Source organism: Delphinapterus leucas, chromosome 5, assembly GCF_059928025.1.
Source record: "Delphinapterus leucas isolate spDelLeu-1000000601 "Yukka" chromosome 5, BTC_Dleu_Yukka2, whole genome shotgun sequence".
Classification (NCBI taxonomy): domain Eukaryota; kingdom Metazoa; phylum Chordata; class Mammalia; order Artiodactyla; family Monodontidae; genus Delphinapterus; species Delphinapterus leucas.
In genome coordinates, this window is record NC_143133.1 from 66,506,261 (window position 1) to 66,527,207 (window position 20,947).

A 20,947-nucleotide genomic window follows, 5' to 3' on the forward strand; every position below is an offset into this window, starting at 1 on the left:
TGTAACAGAGATCACATTTCAGAAGGTGAGTCAAAATCTTCGCACAGTGAATTCTCCAGTCAGCCTACCTAGGGCGCAAGGTAACGGCAACAGAAAAGCTGCAAACACTTTATTTTCGTTTACAGTTTTATTTTGTAAGCAGCTCTGTTGTTGGCTGTGTGCTGCCAGTTACATGTTATATTTCACCCTTATTTATACTGCCAGGAGTATTTTAAAATTCTTTTATTTATGAAAGTTTATTGCTTCTCCTGTAAGCCTGGGAGCCATACTTTATGGCCATATTGCATTGAAGCTTATCTCCTGTAGCTAGAAATAAATTTATTACTACATTAGCTGTTGCTTTGTTTTCTTTTTGGTTACCAAAGGGGGAAAATGTTTAAACGTTTAAACTTAGTGACATGTGAAAGTGTAAATATATAAATGAGAAGCTAACTCAGAAAAAGGATAAAAGACCACAGAGTACAACAACATAAAAGCTCTGTATCTCCTTATGCTACAAAGTCTTATTTGTGGGCTGAAAGAAAAGGAGCATTTGTTGCTATAATCAGGGAGAGTCAGAAGTAAAGGCAGTTTGGGGAGACAGACAGGCATTCAGGCGTCTCACCAGGCGGGGACCCAGGTATGGGAAGGAGCTGCAGGGAAAGCGGAATTTGCCTGCACCTCTCACAGCCTGCATCCCATGTGGACACGACAGTTGAGCATTCAGCTCTCCTCTCCCTGTCCGTGGGCTGCACCTAGCCAAGTGCTCATCAGGGGCCCTTATGAGCGCCTCCAAGCTTTCCTGCTTTGCCAAGTCACAATTCAGTCTACAGCCCACACTCCTCTGTTCTTAGTCCTGACACAACAGGGACTAGGAAGGGAATAAAATCACCTCCCCCTGAGGACAGGCTCTACTCCAGCTCTCCTCTCTTATATGGGTGCTCATTACTGCTGATCTATACTTCCACCCAGGCCTAGCCGATTCCACTGTTCCCAGAGGTTACTCCAGTCCTTTTCTTCCCTTCTTCAGACTCCAAATTTGGCTCCTGTTAGTGCAGCAAACATCTCCCTGCTTTACTGAGAACATTCGTAAATTATTCTCTCAACTTTCCTCTCTTAATCTCAAAACTTCCCTTTACCTGATCCTCCCTAATTCCTGAGCTGGGAGGAAGACCTGCCTTCTTTTCTCACCTCTGTTCCTCCCTCTTCTCCCCTGCATCTTTATTCTCCCCCACTGTCACTCTTTCTTTCCTTTAAGACTACATACGGAAAGCAATGAACAATAAATAAACCAAGAAACGTCCCCAACTCTATTTTTCCTGAGTCCTCCAGGTGACATGAATACCTCCACCTTCTGGATTCTCCAAATATGTGTTTATACTTACACAATGTAGCGTGATGTATAATTGCTTATCTGTTTATATCTCTACTTCCCTGCAGGACTGAGGCCCTTGATAAAGAGATGAAATAAAATCAATACAAACTTGGTAATAAAAGAATAACCAAATTATTAATGATTGGAGAATACCTTGTGGGAAGTTACAATGATTTTGTTGTGTGACCATTTTGAGCATTGTTTTTTGCTGCCTGCAAAACTCCTGTAATCTTGGACACTTTTAATTAGAGCAATAAATAAAATGTTAGTGTGCTTATTTTATTGTAGAGGAAATGGAGAACAAAGTGGTGGTTACGATCTAACATCTCCTTCTATCTCATATAACAGAAATTGTCTAATGAATATAATGGAATCAACACCTAGACTAGCTACTTAGTGATCAAGCAGGTTATATAATAGTGGATTTATGAGAAGAAAACAATGTGTATTTGGTTTATAAGACATATGCTTGGAAAAGAAAAAAGAAAGAAAGATGCTTGGCAGATAATTAGGTCAAGCACAATTCCTCACAAAGATTAACTCGGACCAAAGGGCCTTAATAAAGTTCTATTTGGATCTTTGTATTGCCTGGCAAAACAGATAACATGTTCATACAATACCTGTCGGGGAGGGGGAAATTTCCCACCCTCTGCTTCTTGAGTTTTTTTGGCTGGCCTAATAATTAAATTGGCACAAGACAGATTAACAGGAGGGAAAAACCCCCAAATTTAATTAGTACACATGGAGGTCTCATAGAAATGGGACCTAAGAAGTGACCAAAGCAGGCAGTTTTTATAATTTTTAGACAAAGAAACAACAAATTTGTAAAGAATTGACAAGACAGAGACGTTTAAGCTTGGGGTAGTAAATTAGTGAGGAAGTAACAAGTTTTGTTTAAACAGCCTTCTTGGCCTGGAATTTCCTATCTCTAGTGATAAGGATGTCTATCTACCTCCTGGTGCAGGGCAGGTACTTTTCAATTGGGAGATTTATTTCTTGCTTTCTAAAGACAAAGGAGGGTCAGAATGTTCTTCTTGGATTGGCTGTTTCTTAAGTAACTTTAATTCAAAATATTCAATATGCCAGTCTGGCATATTTTAGGGTGGCCTGCCCTGACCCCCACCATACCCTCCAATAAAATAAAATAACAACAATTTTTAAGAAATCAAAGACTGGCAGCTTTATGATAATCTTTTTTTTTTTTTTTTGGCGGTACGTGGGCCTCTCACTGTTGTGGCCTCTTACGTTGCGGAGCACAGGCTCCGGACACGCAGGCTCAGCGGCCATGGCTCACGGGCCCAGCCGCTCTGCGGCATGCAGATCCTCCCGGACCGGGGCACGAACCTGTGTCCCCTGCATCGGCAGGCAGACTTTCAACCACTGCGCCACCAGGGAAGCCCTATGATAATCTTTTAAAATTACTTTTACATGACCTTTGCCAAGGAAATCTTTGATAAAAATCACAGAGGGCACCCTAGACAATGAACACAATTTTATAGTGAAATAAATCGAAAGCCCTGATTTGTCTGGAAAGTATCATAGCGTGCAAGATGTCGTTTGCATTTTGGCAAAAACTCTGCTTGGAACACTCTAAAGAACCCGGAGGCCAGATGTGCAAAGAACATGTTAGGCCACCTAAGAACTATGATTTTGATGGCCCCAAATGTAATGTTGCAGAAAGCACTTGCATAAAAATGGCCCTTTTCAGCCTCTGGCCTTTGGTTTTTCTTCCTGATTCCTTTCAGGGGTTTACAGAACAGAGAGTCTTACTTAGGAACATATCCGGGAAACACCCCAGTAGAGAATGTGGAAATATCCCTAAGGAGAGGTAAATAAAAGCCTCTTGCCTTTGACTAGAAGACTAGTCTATTCCAGTCTAACCAGCAGAAATGATGTGAAGATTACAGACAGTGTAAAATGTAACACCTAAATGTCGTGGTGTGGGTGTCGTAACACCCACACCCTGCTCCAGGGCCACAGTTACTTATAGTGACGGAAGAAAATGTGTGATCACTCATTTTATCCCAGAAGGAGTCATCAGCAAGACTAAGCCAAAGAGCAAAGGTTAAAGGAAAAAAGTATACATATAATACTTATTTAGTTCAAACTATATGTTGGTATTTGGGTCAGAATACAAATAAGCCTTCAGCACCTGTATTTATTCCTGGGAATCTGTTAAATGTGTGCAGGTCAAATGATAAATTTATGTTTATCATAAGTTTATCATGAGTTCACCACCAGTTAAGTGAAATAAGCATAGAATTTTGGCTAATGCTGAATCACTTTTGGAAGACACACAACTTTCACCCTTGTCAGAATGGACTTAAGTTTATGAAGCCTGTGCTTCTCACTTTAGTAGCAGCACCGTGGGTTTTTGTTTTCACTTACTTTCCACCAAAAGGACAAAATGCAACATAATGTTACAGGAGAACATCTTGTGGAACAAAGATGGCGACTGATGAAATAAGACAACTTGCTGGAGGTTGGGTCACTGTAAAATAACTCTTCAGAACTCGTCAGCTGATGTGCACAAGTTACCAATCAGTGTAGAGAAGGCAGCCATCAACATGTAACAAATATGTAACCATAAAAAAGTGGGGCTTTTTTAGTTAGAAAGCCAAGGATGGCCATGAGAGTTCACATGATGCTTCTGGGCACCAATAACATCTGAAGCAAAACAATGAAGCCACATTGTAAAGGACTTAAGTTCCAGAAGCTGAAACATACCCCATGGCTCAGAACACAAGGCTTTCCTCACCTTTAGGTGGTTGTAGAATATAAGGTGAAAACAAGCTAATCAAGCAGTTTTCACCTTTCTTGGAAAGGAAATTATTAGGTGTTTTATTTTGAAAAAAAATTCCTTATGAAAAAACTAAATGAGAAATAAGGAATGGCTTCAACCACTAACTTAAGACACCAAGAACTCCAAAATACTTTTGGATCAGGTGGCTACCTAGGCTCAGCGTTCTACAAAGGATTATATCCCACATCATAGGTGTCACAGGTAAGTTTATTTCATGGCCTATCGATAAACTTCTTCACCAGGAGTACATATGTATTCCAATCTACCTCGTCCTTATTTATTTTTTCACTTGACTAATTAGCAGTAATATGGTATCAGAATGACTTGGTTTGAACCGTTGTTCTCCCACTTTATGGCTGTCTTTCTTCAGGCAGGTTACTTAATTTCTCTCAATCAAATTTTTCTCATTCATAAGATTGGGTTAATATCTCTTTTGTAGGGTTATTGTGGTGACAAGATGTGCTAACTCAGGTGTCCTGCCCAGTGCTTGGCTCAGAGGTGATTTCCAGGAAAGACTACTTCTTTTCCTTCCTCTGACATCAGGTCTAAGAGAGATGTCAACACCCGAAGAAGAATGAATGTTCTGCAACCTGTCAATCACTGCACAACATCAGTGCAATCCAAGCGGTATATTACTGAGATGATTTTCAGTTTCCTTTTGAAATCTCCTAATGGCAATTTTATTTCAATCTACTTTTTCATCGCTAACACCCAACTCTACTACCTACTACTTCTTCTGCATAAAAACTATCTGGAAACCTGTCTTCCCTCAATTACAGAAAAGATGGCATTATCTCTTCTCATATGGCATGTAGCTCTTGCTAGATGGTAGGAGGACAAATATTTATAAAGTTAACCTAGACTGTTTTTCTTTCTCTCTTAATTTCTGTCTCTAACCTGATACAACTCTTCTTTAAAAAACTAAATTTATTTATTTATTTATTTATTTTCGGCTGCACTGGGTGTTCGCCGCTGCTCTAGTTGCGGCGAGCGGGGGCTGCTCTTCATTGCGGTGCGCGGGCTTCTCACTGCGGTGGCTCCTCTTGTTGTGGAGCTCGGGCTCTAGGCGCGTGGGCTTCAGTAGCTGTGGCTTGCGGGCTCTCGAGTGCAGGCTCACGCAGTTGTGGCGCACGGGCTTAGTTGCTCCGCGGCATGTGGGATCTTCCTGGACCAGGGCTTGAACCCATGTCCCCTGCATTGGCAGGTGGATTCTTAACCACTGCGCCACCAGGGAGGCCCTGATACAACTCTTGAGCAGAAAATAACTTGAAAGTTACAAAGTGATTTGGCATTTCTCTCATACTATGTTTTTTGCAGATGACCACATCAATATATGTTAGACTTTAAGCTCCCATAAAGATATATCGATATATATATATATATGCAGTTACATAGAATAGCATTATATGCAAATGAGAGCTTCACAAATAGTAGGTTGAAAATAACTAATGATAAACAAAACACAGAGGACTTATTTCGCTGTCATGTTCTTCAGCTCTAACACCATCAACTTAACTTCTTAGGTATTGATGATTTTTAAAAGCAGATAAATAAATACTTACTGTGTGTGTGTGTGTGTGTGTGTGAGAAAAAACCTTAGTTTACCTACTTGGTTTTAAAACCTACTATCAGTTAACTTAAAATGTCAAATAAGAGAATATATATAAAAATCTTAAACTAACACCTATTTTATTAGCTGTTTTGGTGGTTTGTGGCCCCACCTCATCATCATTTAAAACATGAGGTATTTACAAACTTATGGCCAAATAATGTTTCATTCTTTCTCTATTTTTGCACTCTCCAAATGTTCATACCCTAAAATTACAAATCAATGGAACATTCCAATGACATTCTTAATAATACATTCTGACCATATCAAGTATGGACAATGTTAGCACGTTCTTAAAGACTGAGTTATGATTTCCATGACAGCAACGTCGGTAAACCATTGGGTATTATCTTTTGACACTGTATTATTGATTCAGTGGAACACTGGCCATTCCATATAACCCTATGCAACACATATATCAACTACTTCTTTAGCTACTGCAGGCAGTAGTAAGTGGTAAAGAACATATACCTGAGAGTAAAGAGAAATTACATTTATATACAATTGGTCCATTTAGTATTCATCCCCGTCAGGATCACTCTCTCTTGGACAGTTTCTGACCAGAAAAACCGGTGTTTCTAAACTCCTAGGCTATATTAGAACATAACCTTTAAAAACATACTTGTATAGAACCAAACCAACATAAAGTCATTTTTCTAAAATGGGTAAAGGCAGACAGAAGGTGAAATCATTAAAAACATATGGCCAAAGAGGTCTTCTAAAACAGCTTAGTGGAAGGCAGCCAAACAAATGCACTTAATCAATACATATTGCTAAATATAATGAAGAGGGAAACAGAGAAAAAAAATTTTTTCATGCTTTGCTGATACACAGATATGAGCTTTCCAGGGCAGGCGTAGATATAAAACACTGTAATTGAGGAAACGGCCCAATCTCCCAGTAGGGTCATGCCATCTGAAACAGGTCAAAGAATGGAAGAAGCTAAGAAAAGGAAGTTGCAGCGCTGGGTAAATTGCTCTTGGCCCCTGGGCAGAGGTTTGGGATTTGGGGTTATGATAGGTTCCATCAGGCAAATAATTCGTTGTGAGGCATCTTTCTATTCTCGTTTTGGGTACCCTAGAGAGAAAGGCAGAAAGTGTCCAATCTGGGTGTAAGTCTATCTTTCAGCGTTGGGACGGCGGCATAGAGCAAAGACAGACAAATCCCGGGAAAGGAAGGAAGAGTGAGGTAGGGGATATAATTATATAATTTAAATAGTTTTGTGGATAAAGGCTTTTACCAAAGCTCTCATAGTAATTATTTGAAACCACCACTGAAAGTCTCCTAAACACTTATTTTGAGCTTGGCATTAAATATTCTCCAGCGGCGGCGGTGACTCAAGGGCAGGAGGAAGTGTCCTGGAGGAACTGGATGGGCAGACATCCAGTCTCTCGTATGGCCTTCCATTCAGCCAGAAGAGGCTGCACAGAATATACAACCGGCTTTTTGAAAATAAGCAAATTACCAAATCAACGGTTTGGAGAAAGTAACAACTGGGGTCTGTGAGAAATTCTTACCCAGAACCACAAAGAAAGCTGACGTTGGGCCCATTTCCCTAATGATCTGAATTAATTAATGTAGGCATACCGAAGAATCATTATTTGCTGTGTTTTCTCACTGCACATTCCAAATGCACACCATTTCCATTATTTCCCACATCCATTCAAATAAATCTATGTACAACTGTCACAGTAAAACGAAATATAGGGTCGTTCCTGAATTTCGTAAATACAAGATGCCCAAACGCCACCATCTCCCAGAAGAGCATTCCTCTTTCAGCTGCTCTGCAGTCCTGGTGGTGAGCGGGAGAGGAGGTAGGGACAAGCTGGCAAACGTGGGGTGTGCCTTCCAGAATGCTTTTTTCTGAGACTGAGTCCCCTTTACCTCTGGAGAAGGAAGGGTTATTTAAGAACAAAAAGAAAAACAGTTTTGGACTTAGAGCAATCTAGGTCAAGATTCAGGATCCCACAGGCGTTGGCTTTGTGAACTCAAAGTCTCCATCTGTATTTGAGACAGACACCGTCATCCGTATAGGAGCAGAGGCTAACGCATGCAGATTTACCTGACACATAGGTTTCCTGTAAACTGTCAATTTTATGGCTATGCTGATTCATCAAAAGATACAAAAAGAAGAGATGCAAAAAAGGTCACAAGGCATGGTCTGCTCACCTCAAAAATGCCATCAAGCTGTTGGGAGATGGCAAGAGGGCAGACTGATTAGAAGGCATTTAACCGTAATTCTAGGTCTCAGAGAGTCTTAGAAGAGCTCAGATGTTTAGCCAAAAAAAAAAAGATAACGAATATTCAGGCTTAGGGGGAGGAAGAATTTCTCAGAACAGCAACACTATGAATCTGTGAACAACTTCACTTAGGGATCTGAACACAACCCAAGATTACAGAATTTTGTTTGAGCAAAGGGGACACATTTTGTTTCTATGAGACCAAACAATGGGTTGGATGGAACTTTTTCAACCACAGTCTTTGGCTTGTGGCAGACACCGTCTTAAATCAGAGGAACAGAGAACAGATTATTTGTTCTTATGTTATTTTCTTTTTTTGTAATGTTTATATATAGTTTTTACTAACCCGTTTCTCTCAAACGGAACAAAGTTGGCTTTCTTCACTGAGAGCTACTTGAAGTAAGCCGTGTGCCAGACAGTATTTGAACAATCATCTTGCAATGGGACATTATAAAAACATATCTTTGCTTTTGATAGGGATACATTAACACCTTAAAAGTTAAACTGAGATCTTAAACATTTTCAGGCCAAAAAAGCTGAAACAGCTTTGCTAATGGCAAGAGAGAATTCACAATACTAAAGTTCCCGAGCTGGCAGTGGAGGAAAACTCAGTGTGGTTTAAAACCTGCCTGAACTATTTTTCAAAGCAATACAAAACGTATTGCATTAGACTCATGGGACATATCAAGACAAAACTTGAAGTAGCCTCAATTCTCTTTTTTCCCCTCCTTTTCCGGAGTCAAGTCAATAACTTGCTTATTCTGGACTTCTTTCAGAAGCCGTTCAACAGTGACTGGTTCCCCAAGCAGTAAGGTTTGTCTGCATAATACATATAAGTCGAGCTTAAAAGGGTGCAGATGACAACTTCACCATTTATGTCATGAATGCCTGTAAGTTACATTTGAAGCTTACATGGTGTTAGAAAATCAAATTCAGCTAGGAAAAAAAATGTGCAATCCCATAAAGGGCTTTCTTTTCCCGTGGTGTTGAAAAATATATATTCTTATCCTTGTTAATATGAAATGTGGTTAACAATTCATTTTCTGTAAAATATATGAGGGAGGGAAAAGACTGGTATCCATAATCAAACCTAGGCTGGCTTAAGTTCATATCTGCAAATTAAGTAGAGAAATTTAAGTAGTGAGGAGGGCAGCTGTTTAAAATCACCTCTTACAGCAGCTGGCAAAATGAAACTGCCCCTACCCCCAGGAATAATGATGCTAAAAGAAATGATAATGATCATGATAATGGTCCATACTTCTTAAGTGCTTACTAAATGCCAGACCTTGTACTTAAAACGTACTGTTTTGTTTAATCCTCACAACAACATCCTAGAGATGGATATTATTATTATTATTTTATAAGAGTCACTGGCAGCTGAGGCCCAGAAAACTCTTATTTTCTTAGACTCTGGAATCCAGTGACTTAGATACATCCTCCAGGGCTGCTTAGCACTAGAGGGCAAGTTAACCTTTCAAGGTTGGGCATAATAGTATCTGCCTACTAATGTTTTCAGGTGTAAATGTGATTGTCCTTGTAAAATCCTTAGTCCGGTACTTAGTACAAAAAATAAGCACTTATAAACATAAGCTAGTGTTTTTCTTATGACTGTAATAGCCACGCATAGAACCCTGCAGGGGTAAGCAGTTCCCTTTTCACACAGTCAAAAAGCTGCATTTTCCTTTGGGATCCGTACTCTGCTTCCTTATATTGGGTGCTGACTCCTAATCAGGCTAAATGTAAACGTCAACAGAAGCAGAAACTGAAAAAACTGTGCCCAGATGATCAGCAGGAGAGGTGGGCAGGGCTTCTCAGGAGTTCAACTTGGGAAAACTGGAAGCCTTTTGACTCTGAGTGGAAGAAATTTATTTCTCCAAGTTCCTCACATACATATTTAATCATCATTTCTGTTGATTCAATAAATATATAGTAAGTAATTTTCCTCTCTGCCCCTTTTTGTTTCCTAGGGAAGCCAGACAGTAGAAGAGAGGAGAAAAAACAACAACAAATTTAAGATCCAGCCCTACCTCTAAGGACAGATCCCACAACTCTCCACATAAAAAAGATGGTAAAAGGAGGAGAGGCCAAGGTTACAGGTATATCATGTGAGACTCAAGAAAGATGATTTGGGTACCTACAGAGTTAATGGCTTAAGAAATTATGGTTCCTCCCACCTACCCAGACTTGACAAATGAGGGTAGTGAAATCCTGAGCTATCTCAATGAATCAGTCTTCAATTTCTTTCTACCTTTTAGAAAAAGTTAGATCATATCCATCAAAAAAGATATTCTGGGTCACCTGAAAGTATTTCCAGAGATTCACAGAGTTGGTATGCTATGGGGGATATGAATACTATAATAATCACACCCCTTAATAGAACATCAACTCAGTCCTTCCAGAATTGTTTTACTACATTTTGAAAGATGCTGTAATCAGACACTGGGAGCTAAAGACAGGTCACATAGGAGGCTCCCTAGTTCTTAGCTCACATTTTCAGATGTTTCCAGTTTTAACAGACAGGATCTAGGTCATTAAGTGGAAGGGGTTTCTGTGAATTTAATGGGATACTTCCTGGGCATTTCTGTAGAGTTAGGGAAGAAGTACAAAATATCCTTCAAGCCAGTAATTTAAAATTTGTGCTTTTGCAGACCCTTAAGAAAATGTCTCATACCAAGATCATAATCAGAACCCAAAACAAAGTGGTTCAAAGTCACATGATAGAAGTTCTGTTACCTAACAAATGTCTAATAGATTCTGATCTACTTTAGATTATTAAAGATGCTCCTCCATGAAATTCTTACTTTCTAAATTAAAACAAGTATGATCAAGCTTTTTAAGAAACTCTTTTGCTGACACTGTCAGGTAACTGGGTGAGAACACCTAGCTTTGCTCTCAGGTGTCATACTAGCAGGGTGTGCTGCTTTTGCTGTGAAAGGAACCGGGAATGTGCAGAGGCAGAAAAGCCCATCAGATTTCCATAGAGCAAGCCGTAGAGCAAGCCTTCAACATAGACTATTTTTCTACACAATTTTGTAACATATCCTTTTTATACGTGCCATGCCTTGTGCTAACCATACCGATCCAAGGGTAACATTATCCTCACCTGACAGGCAGCACAAGTGGCTCAGAGAAGTTATCTAATTTCACTTTGCCCAGGGTGCCCCACTCAGTTGGGGCAGAACTGTACCTTAACCGCTGTGCTACTGCACAGAATGATTTGAGTACATTGAAACTGTCACTTGACAAAACCCTGAACACCCACAATTTATTTCCTATTATATTAATATTATTTCCTAAGATGGCATGTTCCTAAGTTTATCACCTAAATGTTAATTATTCTTTGTGCTGATGGAGTGGTAACCCTATCTCTTACTATTATCAGTACAATTTGAACACATAGGATGCTTTTCTTTTCCATGGCAATGAAAAATAAATAATGATTTACCTAGACTCATTCTAATGGCCTGCCTGAAATCTCAGCCATGGGTTGTATGACACAAGATCTGAAGGAGCTATGATGCAAAGTGCTGTTTCCTTTCCTGCTGAGAAGCAAATGAGTTTGCCACAGCAGGTCTCACCCCAGACAGCCAGATTTGTAAAGTCACCACTTAACTCCCGGGGAGAAAAACCTTCTCCGGACAGCAGTGCGAGAACCCAAGGTAGTCTGGAGCTGGATGAGTCTGTCAGTTCATTCAGCCATAGTGTTTGCCTGTGATCTTCCACACCTAACTGGCATTTGAATTGCTAAGGACATTTCTAAACACTTGCTCTTTAAGTATCAGATATGATCGATTACTACCAAACTTAAAACTGATACACAACCTTTTTCTGTTTTTAAAGGAAGCCCTTAATTAAACCTTATTCAGTGACTCACTTCTCAAATATTTACGGAGTACGAACTATGGGCTAGGCAACTTGCTGGGGAGTGAGAGAGAATGGCAAACCAAAACAGACAGACGGGTGTGCCTGCTCTCACTGAAATAGAGTACTCCCCTGAGGCTCTACGTTTGGTCCTGCAGCAATAGGTAGTGCAAGTGCCTTTGAGGTGTTTATAACTTTTCTTTTAAAAAAAAAATTATTTATTTATTTGGCCCCATCAGGTCTTCGTTGAGGCATGCAGGCTCAGTAGCTGCGGCACTCAGGCTCTCTAGTTGTGGCACATGGGCTCCAGAGTGCGCAGGCTCAATAGTTGTGGCGCATGGGCTTAGTTGCCCCATGGCACACGGGATCTTAGTTCCCTGACCAGGGATTGAACCTGCATCTCCTGCATTGGAAGGCGGATTGTTAGCCACTGGACCACCAGAGAAGTCCCAATGAGGTGTTTATTACTTTTCAGTTGCCATCTTGGAAACTTCAAAATGGAAATAAATAAACCTGTCTTAACAATACATGATTCAGTACATTGAATATTTTTGGTATTTCAGTTTTCTCTTTTTTTTCTTGAGATTGCTATTTACATCACTTGATACTTAAAACACTCCAAGACTGTGTTTGTCTAAGAGTTGGAGAAAAATGACGAAACAGATGAAAACAAAAGAAGCAATGCTAGCACACTCTACATAAAATGAAAGCCTAAATCCAGACAAGAAGGATGTCAAATCAAGCATGGTCATGCTTTTGCTTTGACCTCACAGGTCCCACTTCTGACTTCCTTCAAGTGTCAGAAAACCTGGGTACCACGTGTAACCCATGATGCTGACAAAGGCCTAATGGTCTACAGGGATTATGGGGATGTTTACACTGAGGGTCTTGTAATGTTGTGAACAACTGCAACCCAGTTCTGGAACCACCTTCGATGGCTCCTTCTCAGGGACCCCATGGGATAAGTTTCCTTGAATTTCACACCACATTGCTGGCATTGGTGCCCCTATTTCCTCCTCCCTAACTCTTATCCTGGTCCCTTACCTGCACCCCATGCCTCCCAATCTTCCAACTTGCCTATGTAGAACTGCTTCTACACATCACACCTCTTTTAAGAGGCTGATGTAATTGCTTCCCTCGCCTATGAAGGCAAATTCTCAAACCTGGCCCAGCTTTCCACAGCTGACCCGAGACTAGCTCTCCAGTTTTAACCCCCCTCTGTCATTTCTTTATGGCTGTCTTATAAATACTGTGCCACCATTAAAATGAATTAGGTAGCTTCACACAGACCATTATAAAATAATTGTTCAGATATATTAAGTGAGAAAAGCAAAGTGCAGTATCAAGCAGTGTGGACAGCATGCTGCAATTTGTGTTTAACAACAAAGGATGCGTCCACAGACATGCACATATATCCCTTAGGTAAGTCAGAACATCTCTGGACAAACACACAAGACTGGAACTAGTGACCGTCCCTAGGGAGGTAAACGAGTAGGCTGGGTGTAAAGGTGGGAGATTCATTTTTTGCCACCTATACTTTCCCTTTTTGTAACTTTTAAATTTTACATTCTGTGCCTATATTTATTCAAACAAAACATACTTAAAAAATTATAACCTTGTGCTCAAGTTTAATGTTCCTCTTTCATGCCCCAAATATGCCTTGAACTTACTTCCAGTAACTTTCAGCTCTTTCTGCTTTTGTCCCCCTTACTCAGGTACTCACTTCTATGTAACTAAATGCCACTTACTTTGTAAATAGTTCCTTAAACATCGTGATATTTTCACAGCAAGCTATCTACCTTATTTACATATCTGTTACTTGAATGCACTTTACTTCCCTTATTATTTATAAGCTTCTGGAGGGCTGGCTTTTTTTTTTGCGTGTGTGTGTGTGTGTGTGTGTTTAGGATTAAAGCTTCATTCACAAAAAGCACTTCCCCAATAATGAAAGGCATAAACAACTCTCATAATTGCAAAATCACATATTATTCTTCAGGCTACAAGGTGCTTAAAGATTTCACAAGAAAGGGAAGAGTATCACAAGGATTGTTTTAAGGACAAATAATAAAGAGGTCACCATTTCAGTTTAAAAATCAGAAGCTAAATACTTCTTACATGTAATTTGTTTCATATCCAACTTCAAAACATCTGCGTCTTCATCATCCCTTCTACAAAGCTGGTCTCGGCTTCTCCAACATCCCTAATTATCAGGTTTGCTCTGCTCTGCTCTTTGTGTCACAATGACTGTTTCAAGCGGTTGTATAATCACCTCTCCCGTTCTGTCTTCTATCTTAAATTGCACTCACCTTTCCTTTAAAGTATTTACAGGTCATTTGACCTACTTTCTTTTTTTTTGTTGTTAACTTTTATTTTACACTATATTCCTAAAAAATCTTTCCCTCTTTTCCAAATATAACTTCATGTGAACACAGCCATGAAGAAAGACATCCTAGGAATTCATATTTCAGCCCAGAAGTTAGGGCATTAAAAAAAAAACTTGAGGGGCTTCCCTGGTGGCACAGTGGTTAAGAATCCGTCTGCCAATGCAGGGGACATGGGTTCCAGCTGTGGTCTGGGAAGATCCCACATGCCACAGAGCAACTAAGCCCGTGCGCCACAACTACTGAGCCTGTGCTCTAGAGCCCGTGAGTCACAACTACTAAGCCCGAGCGCCACAACTACTGAAACCCGTGCGCCACAACTATTGAAACCCGCGCCTAGAGCCCGTGCTCTGCAACAAGAGAAACCACTGCAATGAGAAGCCTGCACACTGCGATGAAGAGTAGCCCCCGCTCGCCGCAACTAGAGAAAGCCCTCGTGCAGCAATGAAGACCCAACGCAGCCAAAAAAATAAATGATAAAAAACAACTTGACTATTGGTTATTTGGTGTTCAACAGCTTTCACATTTTTTTAAAAGAAGCAAAATATCAACACTGGAAGCTAAAGCAGACATTAAATGCTTAATATACAAAATACCCAGGCAGATACAAATAAGTTGCAGTCACTCAGCAACCTCCTGACATAATGCTTTTGTAAAGCAGCTTTCTTGTCTCACAACATTAAGCAAATCATTTAGCAATTTCTTTTAGCTGTCATAGATACAAAGCTAGCATCTTTTTACATCAATGGTTCAAAACAGTGTACGTTTGTTCTAGCAGAACAATAGTAGTAAGGTATCTTTTAACCTCAGGAAAATAAAATATTTCCACAGCTAGCTGAATATAAAATAAAATGCTACAAGATAATTAAGTTATTAAAGGTTTTTTTTTTTTAAAAAGATAATCTTACTTACATCAAGAGAGCCTTCATTTATAACAATCATTCCCATGTTCTTCCTCAAAAGTTTGCAGGAGTGTCCTATGTCCAAACAGAGTAAACAGATTGATATAATTAATTTCTCTAGAGAGAAGAGGTGAGGACGTTAACACGATAATACTACAAAATTCTAAATTTTATCTATTTTATTTGATAAAATTCAAATTTTATCTATTTTAATAGAAGTGATGGCTGTTTTCTAGGTTTGCAGGAAGTTTAAAAAAGAAATGCTCTTGCTTGCTGTAAGAGGGATAAGATACAAGGACATTACCTGGAGTGTTAAGGCTGTCTTGATAAACACATATGGAAGAGATTACAGTAAGGATTCTCAACGTCCTGAAAACTGATAAATGTGTATGAAATATCCTTCACGATGACCAACACGAAGAGCAGAAGGTGGGCCAGTGGTTGTTTTGGGAGAAGGGTTCAGGAGGGTTGTCTGGCTCTCTCTTGGACCATTGATCCCATCACAATCTTCCTGCCCTTGGATTGCATCACATCCTCTACTCTCCTGCCCTCTCTTGCTTTGCTATACTTGCTGCAGGGCAAAATCACCTGCTGATTAAGCTCACTCTGCACCTGTCTGCCTACAGCTGAACGTGGCTGGAGAAAAACAGGCAACCTTGCTGGCGGGCCTCACATTTAAAACAATACCATCTACACTCACTCCCTTTGTGATCTCACTCCTTCCCAAGGTTTTAAACACCATCTAAATGTTGACCACTCTAGAACTCATAAATCCCATTCAGACCTCTTTCCTGAACTCTAGACTCTCACATGCCAGTGCCTACTTAATAGCAGACATTTAGGTGTAAAATAGGCATCTCAAACTGAACATATCCAAAAACCAGGCTCTTAACCTCCCCCCAGAAAACCCGTTTCTCCTTTAGTCTTCCTCATTTGATTAATGGCAACTCCATCCTTCAGCTGCTGCAGCTAAAAGACCTTGAATTTACCCGATTCCTTTCTTTCTTCCATACCCTACATCTAATCTATCAATCAATCCTGTTGGCTCTACCTTCAAAATCCATCCAGAACCCAACCATTTCTCACCACCTCTACTGTTATTACTTGGTGGTCCAAGCCACCACCATATCTCATCTGGATTAATTCAATAGCCTCTGGCCTTCCTGCTTCAACACTTGCTTTCCTTTGAGTCTACTCTGTCTAGCAGCCAGACAGAGATTATATATATATATATATAGTTTTTTTTTTTTTACAGGAAAGTCAGATCAAGTGTTTCCTCTGCTCAGTTCAGTACCATCCAATGGTTTCCCATCTCACTCAGTATAAAAGCCAAGTCTGGACAACGGTCTGGGAGGCCCATCCAACCCGGGCTCTGCTACACTGCTGACCTCTTCTCCTCCTCTCACACTTTGCATTTGTTCTTTCTCTAGAACAGAAGACAGCTCTCCCGAATCATCCAAGTGACATCTTTTCCTCTCTTAGGTCATTCCTGAGATGTCGCCTTCTCAAGAGTTCTTCTTGACTTCCTGATTTAAAACTGAATCCCTCTGTGCAATGCCCTATTCTCCCTTCCTTGTTTTATTTTTCTTTAGAGCAATTATTGCCATCAAATATACTATGTGTCCTCATTGACTTTATTGTCTGTTTCCCTGACTAGGATTTGAGCTCTGAGGGCAGAGACTCTGATACGTTTTGTTCCCTGTTCTTAACTGATGCCTGGCACCATAGGCACCATCATCATTTGCTGAATGAATGAATCTTACCTTCCCTTTTCTAGGAACAAGTATGGCCTAAGATTCTAAAGGTTAAATGTTGCTAGAAACCACCACCATACTCTCCTTTCCAGAGGAACTTTCATAATGGCTACAAATCTGGAACCATCTTGAGGATTGCTTATTTTGCCCACATATTACTCTTTACCCACCATGCATTTTTCCTCTATCTGTAGTCATGTTGCTTTATCATATCTGTGTGTTCCAGGTCTCCTGATTCTAAAGCATTCTGTATTCTCATACATCTTCTTTCCGTTTTGTCTCTAACACCAGTGATAATTTTTATAATCAAAATTAACAACTTGTTTGGCCTGTAGGTTTAAACTTCTACTGCTTAGTTTTCTTTTAAAAGTTAAGTTTCCTCTATTAACAACATCAATTTACTATAAATTTATAGCATTTATACTATTTAATATAAATACTATATTTATAAATACAGTATTTATCACAGAATACTGTCATTACACTTCTAAAAGGAGTATTAGTTATATGTTTTTAGATACATGATACTTGATGACTTTCTAAAAGTGGTTTCATCTTGTGAATACCGCTGAAATGCTTTCTTTAGTTTTGGGAGAGTTTTACATGTAATTCATAAAATCAATATCATCCAGAGGTTACTGTCAGGGTTCACAGTGTTCAGGCAACAAACTATTACTGAATTGGGGGAAAAAAGCAATATTTTTCTTGCATATTATTGGTACTATAGGCCTCTAACAGCGAATATTAGCTTTCTCCTCTGTTACAGACTGAATTTTGTCCCCACCTCCCCATTCATATGCTGAAACCCTAACTGCCACTGTGAATGCATTTGGAGGTAGGGTCTTTAAGGAGCTACCTACAGTTAACTAAGGTCATAAGGGTGATCCCTAATCCAACAGGACTAGTGTCCTTATAAGAAGAGGAAGAAACACCAGATGCTCTGTGAGAATCCAGAGAGGAAAGGTCAGGCGAGGACACAGAGAGAAGGCGGCCATCTGCAAGCCAGGAGGAGAGGGATCAGGAGAAACCGACCTGCTGACATTTTGATTTGGACTTCCAGCCTCCATGATCGTGAGAAGATAACCTTCTGTTGCTTAAGTCATCTAACCTGTGGTATTCTGTTATGGCAGCCTGAGCTGCCTAATACAACCTCCTTCTGCAAAATTGGAATTAACTGTAGGATGAGTGAAAACTAGCAAGAACCTTGCTTCCTATCTCAGAAATAATCTTTGGTCACAGAAACAAGTGTCGGTATACAAGCCTGCCATAATCCCCACCTCCAGACTTTGGCAGACAGCTGCAGAATGGTTACCTACATGTGCCAATTATGGATGGGAGGTGGGGCTAGGCAGGGATGCAAAGTTAAGAGAGGGTGTTACATAGTTGCAAGAGCTGAAGTTTGGCTGTACATACAATCATTGCAAATTTAAAGGGGCACTGGGGCCATAAGTAAATAGACAAGCCCAATGATATTAACAAATATGGAAATCTGAAAATACCAAATCTTTCAAATCTTGAAATATCTCAAATCTATCTTCTAAAATATATCAAAACATGTTAAAAAGCACCATGACTTAAAGTTTAAATTAGGTGAATTACCAATGTTAATGGCAGTTTCCTGCTTGTCTCCTGTAAGGATCCAGATTTTGATGTCTGCTTTCATTAGAGTTTCTATGGTTTCAGGCACTTGATCTTGTAATTTATCCTCGATGGCTGTGGCTCCAAGTAGCTGAAGATTCTGGAGAAAGAGAGTGGTAACATTTTTTAAGATTAAAAAAAAGTTTAGATTCTTTAAGAATGAAAAATTGAAGTGTATATATGTTTTAAAATCAGAGACTAAACGATAATTCATGAATTTGTTGTAAATTCCAAATACCCCATTGAGTTTTCTCTCTCAAGGATCCCTAACTTTCATCCAGTACTTTTGGCAGGAGACTTAGGCTCCCTGAAGCTACCTGTCTTATCTTACTCCTCCCTAAGGTAAGGAACTGATTCTAAAAACACACACAGAAATGTAGAAGGGGGGAATCAAAAACAGTTAAAAAGGAGCAGGCAGCTATTAAGAAAAAAATAAAAACAAAAACTATGGAAGATCACCACAGTGAAGAAGTAATCCAACTGATCTGTTTGAAAAAGAGTAAGGTTACAGGCTAACACTATTAAATTGTAATTTGATGCAGTGTCAGGAAATGTAGACACAAAATACAATGAGAAAGGATGAAGAAAGGAGCAATAAACAAAGTGATAGCATTAGTCTCTGAAAGAAAGAACAGGGCTGAGTGTTTTTCACATGGTTCCATGTTTGCATAGTGGAAGGTCAGAGACCATTAAAGATCTCTTGCTCCTTAGATGGTATCTTTCATACAAGACTGAACACAACCAAAACACTGTGGGAAGCTGTTCTCATCTCTGACAAAGAAGAAGAATGGTTGCTTCTCTCATCTTCCTAAATGGAGGGAAAAGTGAGAACAATCTCCTGGCTGTTAGGGAAACCTGGCCTGCCAAATGGAAACGGATAATGGTGTTCTCGGTCCTAAATACATAGGAATGGGCAATAATGGATTAAGATTTAAATCTTTCTTTGCATCATGGGACCAGGCATTGTCACTAGTTGGGTACCCTTCCCAACGGTGTTCTGCAAGCCACAACCGATTCTCAGTCTTACCCATTTTCCCCATAACCTAACCTCCAGAATGAACTACTTCAGCATTTATCTTTCTTCTCAACTATTTTCTCCCTTCTTGACTTCATTTTTTAATTTACAATATCAGACAAGGACAGACTAGATATAAGGGAGATTATGGCAAAGGATAGTGTCTGGGTTGATAATAATAAAGAAAGCATTCCACTTTCTATTTTTCCCTTTAACATTAAGTCCTATTTACTTTTCATCACAATTCAAGTCTAAAAATAACCCCAAGTCTTGGTAGGCATGGAAAATAAAGTTAAATATATATACAAACACATAAGAGTGAGTGTGTGTAGTTGATGAGTATATTGCTTAGGAATGTTTTTGGCTATAAATAATAGAAAAAAATCTGACTGAAAGTGGCTTAAATAAAGACTTCTAACATCACTAGTACTGAAGTGGGTAGCTATGGGTATAAGATCGTTGGCTTGACTATATTTCCACGCATTCTCCAGATCTCTCTCAGTGTCTCAAGGTGGCTGTCGCAGCTATAATTATAACAGCCACACTGAAGACAAGGAAAAGGTGCTAAAAGCACCTTATTTGAAAAGCAAAAGGGTTTCTAAAAGTCCTCAGTCTATTTCCAAATACAGCAACTGGCCCGATGGTGCTACATGGCCATCCTGAACTGTTAGTATTTGGCTTTTCCAGCCTCAGTGGAGGGGCAAGGCAGAAGGGCAGTAGGAATAGGTGTTAAATTAGCTGGCCTGCAGTCTCTGCCACAGGGCTTAAATATAGATGCGCGAGCCTATGCATCAGTGTTAGTATATATACACATGCATGTGTTTACGTGTGTAGCTATGTGTACAGACACACACACATCCACCACGGCTCTGCCTGGTGAAACGTGGCTCATCCTGGAAGTCCAAAAGAAGTTTTCCTTTATTTCTTAAAACAAGTTTTCCCCTCTGCTGTGCTCTGATAGAACTTTGCTCATCTATACATACTTAATTTATCATATTAAGATTACCTGTTTAAACGTATGACTCTGGTAGTTTTGTTCAAAATTAGGGATCATGCCTTCAAGCTCCTTGTTTCTTCACAAATGAGGAGACAGGAGCCCAGAGGGGGGCAATGATTTGTCACAGTGACATAACTTGATAGATTACGGAAGGGCAGGACTTGAACCAATATCCTCTGTATTGCCCATCGTGTTCTTGTCCCTTTGTGTCTAGGATGGTACCCAAGATAGTGGTCAACTCCCAGTCTCTGCCCCATAAATGTTGGCTGAAGTAAATTAAGTAGGCATCAGTCTGTGAGGGGTTAGCATTGACTTCTTAAAGTTCGTTTCTACTTAAGTAATATTAGGTAGAGGAACAAATGCAGCTCCTCCTCTGGTTGTAGGCTGATGTCC

General features: G+C 39.8%; 1 protein-coding gene across 15 annotated transcripts in view; it reads right to left on the minus strand.

The window, feature by feature from the left end:
* ATP8A1 (ATPase phospholipid transporting 8A1) overlaps positions 1–20,947 on the minus strand; it is a 241,088-nt gene that overhangs the window by 85,304 nt on the left and 134,837 nt on the right. For all 15 annotated transcript variants that reach the window (XR_016393271.1, XM_089911849.1, XM_089911844.1 and 12 more), the window contains 2 exons: positions 18,504–18,642; positions 15,161–15,225 (listed from right to left, as the gene is read on the minus strand). Coding sequence is in view for 14 of the 15 variants with exons in the window: in XM_089911849.1 (XP_089767975.1) it covers positions 15,161–15,225; positions 18,504–18,642 (204 nt within the window). In the remaining variant the exon portion in view is untranslated. The remainder of the gene's footprint in view (positions 1–15,160; positions 15,226–18,503; positions 18,643–20,947) is intronic.